Below are 8,289 nucleotides of genomic sequence, written 5' to 3'. Positions count from 1 at the left end.
AGCTGCATCATTGGACAGGTACGCTGGAAAAAATAAAACGCACGGCTTAAAAGAAATACATCGTAAAACAATTTGCTGATATTAGATGTTCTGCTTTGTTGGTTAGTTTTGTTAATTTTTACAGGCTGGTAACGTGTGATTTGTGTGTAGTAACGTGTTAATTATAATATGAAATATAACGACTAACTTGCACTTGTTTACTTACACGTTGACTTCGAGAATGAAAATAATATTTTGTTGTTTATTGTCTTGTTTGCAGGTGAACATGTTCAATTACAGGCAAATGGCAAACAATTTGGTTTCAGCATCTCTTGAGGCGCTGATCCAACACATGGATTACTACCCTGATGTGAGTTCCATCTTTCTGTCAATGCACTTGTCAGCCTCACTTGTCCTCACCATCCCCTTCTGTGTCCTTCACATCATCAGAAGCCGTACGCCTTCAACTTCCTGTTGACTTCACGTCTCTTCCTGCAGCCCTATGATCTAATGACACGAGTTTGCCACTTGTGTTTGGAGCAGGGCTCTGGAGATGACCTGCTAGATCAGGTCTGTAGATTACAACTGACAACAAGTTGTAATAACTGACAAGGTATTTATGCTTACATTTGATGTTTCTTCAGATACGTCTCTACGAAGAGGCGAAGAAGCTGGTGCAGCTGATGACTGAGTGGACTGAGGCCTTTCCACACGACTTCAGCGATGAGCGGATGATGCGTTCTCTCAGAGATATAACACATCATGTAGCTGGCGTGGACGAGGTTAGTGTCACATTTCCTCCGTACATCAAACACTAGATCAGTGTTTCTCCACCTTTCCTGAGCCACCTTTTTTGGGGGGAGGGGGGGGGGATCTTGGGGCACATCACTAACCGAAAATGTTACAAAATGTCGCCATGACCTCTCACGTGCATCACTAGTCTATTGTAGGAACGATGCAATCTGCTTCGTGTTCCCACACGGACGAATATTACATTGCTCGGGCAGTCGTTACACCACGGACACTAGACAATTACATAATATTTGCAGAAAATTATGAATAAATGTTAATTTCATTAAAAAAAGTGATAATTCCTCACGGCACATTAATGCACCACTGCACAGTGGTTGAAAATTACCACACTAAATGACACTAACTATATTATATACTATATTATAGAGCTGTAAATCCCCATTCAATTCCTTTGGACTGCACTGATGCTACTTTTTGTTCTGTCCACTAGAGGGCGCTAAACTCATTTTGTTCACTAGATGGTGCATATGCGTCTTTTGGTCAGCTAATGGCACTGACACACAGTCCTCTCGTCATCACTTTCTATTCATATGATATATTTTTTCCCTCTCTTTTTGTCACTAGTACTCACTACGAGACATACAGCAGGCGACTGACCGTCTTATGAAACGCAAGTCAACATTCGCTGTGCTAAACTCCATGCTAGCCGAGCATCCTGCCTCACCGGAACCGGAGGAAAGAAGCGGCATACTGAGCATGTGCGATGACCCCATCATCTTCGCCCAGCAGCTCACACACATTGAAATAGTAAGCACTTACTTGGGACTCCATAGTATGATATTGTACACTAACCACACCTTTAGTCATATAGTAAATATGTGGTTGTGGTGTACAAATACAACTTTTGAAGATTTTTCTTCATCACCATTTAACTTTTATTGCTGATTCTTTTTCTTCCAGGACAGGATGAGTTTGATCGGGCCGGAGGAGTTCACCCAATCATTTGCAGTGAAGAACCCTCAGGTAGATGTGCAGTGACAGTTATTATGTCTGTGTGTGTCTGGACTTAAAACATTACATGACCAATTTTCCCTACTTACTGACTTACAGGTGTTTGTGTGTTGGTCTTTTTTGTCTCTCATGTGCATGTTTTCAGTGTCAGGGCAGCAACCTTGAGGCTTATGTGAGGTGGTTCAACAGACTGAGCTCCCTTGTGGCTACTGAGATCTGTATGGTATGTTCACTGGTGTTTGCATTTAGTCAGCTTGTAAAGATTTCATGGCGCTCCATACGGGTTGTTTAGGAGTCTGTGACTTATTCGTGTTCTGGCATTGCAGCCGACCAAGAAGAAACACAGAGATGGAGTGGTCAAGTTCTTCATCGATGTGGCTCAGCAATGTTTGGATATTGGAAACTTCAACTCCCTAATGGCCATCATTGGTGAGTATTTTTTTACCATGAACTCTGCTGCCTTTTGTTCCAGCTTTTGAGTTTTTCTTTTTTCTTTTTCTAGACCTGATAGTGAAGTATTGTTGTCTTACAAAAAAAGCACAGATGGACTCTTTTTGTGTGTGTCACTAAATCTGTGATTCTACCTTTCAGCGGGGATGAACATGAACTGTATTTCCAAGCTGAAAAAGACCTGGAATAAAGACAACACTCACAGGTTTAAAACCTTAGAGGTGAGAAAAATCACATGACCAAATACTAAATACCATCATGGAGGACACAGTACACTATCATTGCCTTATTCTTGGTTGTCTCAGAACCTGATGGACCGATCCTATAACTTCAAGAACTATCGCACTGCGCTCCATGACGCCACTGAGATGTCCAACACTGCTGACAGCACCCAGGAGAAGATTGTCATTCCTTTCTTCTGTCTTCTCATGAAGGACATCTTCTTCCTGGATGAAAGCTGTGCTAGCAGGCTTCCTAATGGACACATCAACCTCAAGGTTGGTACACAATTAAACACACACCTCAGTTTTCATCATTAATCTGTACTTTAACCAAATAAACCACACAAATGTAATAAATAAAATATGGATGAGTATAGTGTATGTAAGTGTAGGTAGCTATGATTAGATTTGACTCAAATGTGTTTTCTTTTTTTTCAGAAACTGGAGGATATTACAAAGCCGATCAGCCAGTTTCTGCTCTGGCGTCAGGCCATATGCCCATTCCACAGAGATGAGACAATCCTTCAGTTTCTCATCACCATGCCGATCATCACCGAAGACGGTAAATCAACCCGCTGTTATATCTTGTCTTGTTTTATACTTTATCATGTACATTATATGGATAAAAATGACTGCATGTGGATTAGGGATGAATGTATTATTTTTTTATGAGACAATTAGTTAAAGTTATGTGTGGTGTTTCTGCAGAGCTCCATCTGATCTCTGAAGGCATCGTGAAGGACAGCCGTCCATCTTTTTGGGGGTTCCTCACACAAAAATTAAAAAAAAAGAAAAAACAATAAACCATTCAAAACCATTCTTATATTCCTTTCTTTCTCTGAAGATCCTCTGTCCCATCAGTCCAGCATCATTCAGGATGCTCACTCACTTTTGTTCTGCTCAGCCATTGGGGCAGATAATTTTATTCATCTAAATGCTTTGGGGATGAGACTCTGAGGCCATGGTTTCAGTCCAAAAGGTCTTACTCAAACCAAAACGGATGCTAACCAAATAGATTTTTCTCATAAGAAATCATTCATTCATTCATTCATTTTCTACCGCTTATCCTCACCAGGGTGCTGGAGCCTATCCCAGCTGCCTTCGGGCGAGAGGCGGGGTACACCCTGGACTGGTCACCAACCAATCACAGGGCACATATAGACAAACAACCATTCACACTCACATTCATACCTATGGACAATTTGGAGTCGCCAATTAACCTAGCATGTTTTTGGAATGTGGGAGGAAACCGGAGTACCCGGAGAAAACCCACACATGCACGGGGAGAACATGCAAACTCCACACAGAGATGGCCGAGGGTGGAATTGAACTCGGGTCTCCTAGCTGTGAGGTGCTAACCATTTGTCCGCCATGCAACATTATTAGAACCCTCTAAATATTAAATAACACCTATAGCGACTTCATCCAAAAGAGTCGCTGAGAGGCTGAAGCCGGGCCTTTCCTTTGTCTGACGCGCCACACATAAAAAATCTCCGAGATACAAAAAATGAATTCAACCTTTTATTAAAGAAAATTAAAGATCAACTTATGATACCGTGCACAAACTCATAATCAAAGTAATCACAGAGATTAAATGAATTAGCGGTCAACAAAAAATACGGCAACCCTGCTCACCCTCTCTCTGTCTCTCTCTGGCCACACAGGTGAACAGGTGCCTTTATTAACGAAACGTCACCGCCCATAACCATTTGACCTACTTCCCGTGTCCACGTGATCACAACGAATCTAAATAATATCATAAACAATAACAAACACCACTATTCAAGTTTAAACTATCATGCACCTACAAAGAATCAATCCAAATTCATTCATGGCTCCTACATTCCAGCCCCTAATTATTAGGTTCACACATAATAATTACCCATATTCATATCAATAGGAGACATGTAACAATTAAAAGCTTCATATTTAGAGTCCATAATACATATATTGTCTTCTGTCTTCTTTCTTCTTGAATCCAAAGTCTGTGAAGTCAATAATCAGGCTCAATCAAAAGATTTTAGCCATCATTCTGTGGCAAGTCTTCAGCTTCCTGTAGTAGGCAGATCTTCGTAATTGGACGATCCAAGCAACTGCCCTTTGTTTTGATCCGCACCTGCCGCACTAATCCTCTTCTATCTGGAAAGGTTTGAAGAACTTTTCCCATAACCCAGGAATTTCGAGGTGCTGTGTTGTCCACAATAAGCACTATATCTCCAGGGACAATGTTGCGCTTCACTCTGGACCATCTCTGACGCTCCTGCAGTTGTGGTAAGTATTCTTTAATCCACCTTTTCCAGAATAAATCTGACATGTATTGCACCTGCCTCCATCGCCTGCGAGCGTAGAGGTCAGCTGCCTGGCAGTCTCCTGGTGGTAAAGATGGTAAAGTCTTCAGCAGCAACAGGTGATTTGGCGTCAAGGCCTCCAGATCATTCGGATCTGTAGATGCCTTGGTAATCGGCCTGCTGTTAACGATGGACTCCACTTCACAAAGAACCGTGTGAAGGCCCTCTTCATCCAGATTTTGCACGTTCAGAGTAGAATTTAGGACTTTCCTCACAGACCGGATTAACCTCTCCCAAGATCCTCCATGATGTGAGCCAGCGGGGGGGTTAAAGGTCCATTTTATTCCTTTCTGAAGAAGTGCATTGTTAATCTGTGACTGATTCCATTGTTCAATAGCTGTTCTCAACTCACGCTCTGCTCCAATGAAGTTTGTCCCATTGTCCGAGCACAGTTCCTGGACTTGACCTCGTCTTGCTATAAAGCGTCTGAGTGCATTTATGAAGGAGTCTGTGTCCAATGAAGATGCTACTTCGATGTGAATTGCCCGTATGGCCAAACAGGTAAAAATAACACCATACCTCTTTACAACACTCCTTCTGCTCTTCACTTCAAACGGTCAAAATAGTCAACTCCAACACGAGTAAAAGGCGGCTCATCTGGAGTCACTCTTTCAGCAGGTATATCTGCCATCTGCTGGGACACTGGCTGAGCATTCAGTCTCCGACAGATGACACACTTAGACAGAGCTCTCCTTATGGCTGTACTAGCCCCAGTGATCCAATACTTCTCCCGCAGTTTGGCTAGCATGTGGTTACGGCCACCATGTCCCACTTCCTGGTGAATATGCCTTAGAATAATGTCTGAGATATGGAAATCTTTAGCCAATATGATGGGATGTTTAGCCTCTGCAGGCATAGAAGACCTGCTCAGTCGACCGCCAACTCTCAGAACACCATCTTCGACCAGTGGGCAGAGTTTATAAATATGGCTATGGCCCATAACACTTTTGCCCTTTTGGAGCCTGGAGAATTCCTCTGGAAACTTCTTCCGTTGGCAAAACCCGATGATTTCCATCTCGGCCTTCTCCAGCTCCTCCACTGTCAGACAACTTGAACGATTCTCCTCTTTAAAAACATCCATATTCTTCTTCAAAGAACATTCCTTGTGTATCACATCCAAATCAGACTGGGCACGCTCGGTGGTCAACTGTTTCCTTTTCTGACAGCAAGCCAAAAGCCAGTTCTTGAATCTCAACATCCAAGCTACGGACCTTTTCAGACCAGTCCAAGATGAGAAATAACTGATCATGCGAACCAAAGCATCATCCTCCTTGCTGGCCTGTACAGCATTCCCTGCAACAGCTTTCTGGACCTCAGGGTCATCTGATGGAAGCTGTTGAACATCCTCAGGATTAACAGGCCACGAACACTCAGGTTGATGGAGAAAAGGTGGACCTGACACCCATGTTAGATTTTTGAGGAATGCATCCACTTTCAAGCCTCTCGAGGCCACATCTGCTGGATTACTTGCAGTGTCTACGTACCTCCATTGAGAAGACAGTGAAACTTTGAGAATCTCCGAGACCTTGTTGGCAACAAAAAACTTTGAACCTGGAAGTCTCATTCTTGATATATTTGAGTACAGATGCACTGTCTGTCCAAAACACGGAATCCTGTAGATCCAAATGTAGCTCTTTCCTCCACAGGACATCAATACGGCTCGCCATAGTGGCAGCGATTAGCTCCATACGAGGGATGGTAACAGACTTAAGTGGAGCCACCCTTGCCTTTCCCATGACAAAAGCACTGTGTACCTGAGAGTCTTTGTTACGTGACAGCAGGTAAGTCACTACCCTGTAGCCATCCTCACTTGCATCACAGAAATGGTGCAGCTGTGCGGTGGTTATCTCTCCAAAGTTTAGTGGTTTCAGGCATCTCGTGACGTTAAAACCCTCTAGACGGCACAGTTCCTGTAGCCACGTCTTCCATTCTTTGACAACTGGTTCAGGTATGATGTCATCCCAGCCAAGTGATCTCCTGCACAGATCTCTCAAGATTTTCTTAGCCAATAATACTACAGGGCTCAGGATTCCAAGAGGATCATAGATGGAGCTGACAGTTGAGAGAATTCCCCTCCTGGTGAGTGGTCTGTCCTTGATAATGATCTTAAACTTAAAAGTGTCCGACTGAATACACCATTCCACACCCAGCACTCTCTCCACTGGTAGCTGATCCTGATCCAGGTCCAAGTCTGTAATGTCTGTTGCTCGGTGGCTTTCAGGTATTGCAACCATAACCTCACGTCTGTTGCTTATCCATTTCATAAGCTTAAACCCACCCTTTGCACAGATGGAGACAAGGTCATGATGGAGAGATACAGCTTCCTCCTCTGAAGTCACCGACACCAGACAATCATCAACGCAGAAGCAATGTAGGACCTTATCAATCACTTCTTGGCTGAACTGTTCCTTATTATCTTCTGCACATTTCCTGAGAGCGAAATTGGCGCAGCTGGGAGACGAAGTTGCCCCGAAGAGATGCACCATCATCCTGAAGTCACTGGGTTCTTTAATTTAAATCCCCATCAGGCCACCAGAGAAACCTCAACAAATCTGCGTCTTCAGCTGGTACCCTTACCTGGTGAAACATGGACTCAATATCTGCCATGATCACCACTGATTCTTTCCGGAACCTGGTCACCACTCCGATCAATGAACTGGTCAGGTCCGGTCCTTGCAGGAGCTCAGCATTAAGAGATGTTCCTTGGAAACTCGCTCCACAGTCGAAAACGACTCTGATTTGCCTCTTCTTCAGATGATAGACACCATGATGGGGGATATACCAAACCTTGCCATCACAGCAGTCCAACTCCTCTTCAGGCACCTTTTCGGCATAACCTTTGGCAACCAGATCATTCATGAAGGCTGTATATTCTGCGTGGAATGACGAGTCCTTCAGAAGCCTCCTCTTCAGGTATGTTGCTCAACAATTATTCTATTATTTGGCATGTTGAGTTCCTCATTCCTTGTTTCATCGTAATCTGATCTGGTAATGGCCATTCACTTGCTTTGCTGAGTTTCTCACCAAATCCATAAACTTCTGATCCTCTCTTGACATTCCAGGTTGCTCATCGATACTACATTCAGGGAAATCCACTTTGAACTGCTGCTGCCAAAATTCATCCAAATTTACAACTGACACAACTGACACACGGCTTGGAAATTGACTGCTGTTTGTCCATTGGGAATGATGGCGCAATGGATTGAGGATTGAATCCTTCGGCGCATCGGCGTTATTTATTGCAAGACATCCTGGTGCTGAAGTTATCTCCATGCTATAAATATGTGAAATATCGCTCTCTCGCTCCGACGTTGCTGCTGATCTGCCGTTATGTGGGACGATTTTTGGATGAATTTCCTGTTTGTCTGTGGATGCAATTTAAATGCACAAAGAATACATTGAAGAAAATCCCAAAAGGAAATGAATGGAGGAAACGGAGTCAAATAAATGCTGCTGTTGCAAGTTTTGAAGTCCATGTGTTTCAAAGGTGCAAACTGATAAATCAAAAGGATGTGTTTTAAAGGATC

General features: G+C 43.3%; 1 protein-coding gene across 1 annotated transcript; it reads left to right on the top strand.

Annotated features, from left to right (window-relative positions):
• The first annotated feature begins 283 nt into the window (after positions 1-283).
• On the top strand, positions 284-4,965 carry LOC144901174 (ras-GEF domain-containing family member 1B-B-like). Its single transcript, XM_078794359.1, has 13 exons — positions 284-349; positions 430-549; positions 624-761; positions 1,357-1,539; positions 1,693-1,755; positions 1,889-1,966; positions 2,070-2,172; positions 2,335-2,414; positions 2,499-2,690; positions 2,853-2,976; positions 4,681-4,685; positions 4,763-4,821; positions 4,863-4,965. Exons 1-13 carry the CDS (start codon positions 284-286, stop codon positions 4,963-4,965), a joined length of 1,314 nt encoding a protein of 437 aa, XP_078650485.1.
• The last annotated feature ends 3,324 nt before the right edge of the window (positions 4,966-8,289 follow it).

Source organism: Doryrhamphus excisus, linkage group LG10 (assembly GCF_037039965.1).
Source record: "Doryrhamphus excisus strain RoL-2023G ecotype Guam linkage group LG10, RoL_Dexc_Guam_v1.1, whole genome shotgun sequence".
Lineage (NCBI taxonomy): Eukaryota > Metazoa > Chordata > Actinopteri > Syngnathiformes > Syngnathidae > Doryrhamphus > Doryrhamphus excisus.
Note: the sequence above shows the minus strand (reverse complement) of the source record. Positions and strands in the feature narration are given on the sequence as shown.

What these genes read in the sequence shown, in the direction of transcription:
- LOC144901174 (XM_078794359.1), top strand. Translation starts at nt 284, where the DNA reads ATGGCAAACAATTTGGTTTCAGCATCTCTTGAGGCGCTGATCCAACAC. An exon ending in TTGCAGTGAAGAACCCTCAG is followed by an intron (nt 1,756 to 1,888) that starts GTAGATGTGCAG and finishes GCATGTTTTCAG; the next exon opens with TGTCAGGGCAGCAACCTTGA. An exon ending in CTCCCTAATGGCCATCATTG is followed by an intron (nt 2,173 to 2,334) that starts GTGAGTATTTTT and finishes TCTACCTTTCAG; the next exon opens with CGGGGATGAACATGAACTGT.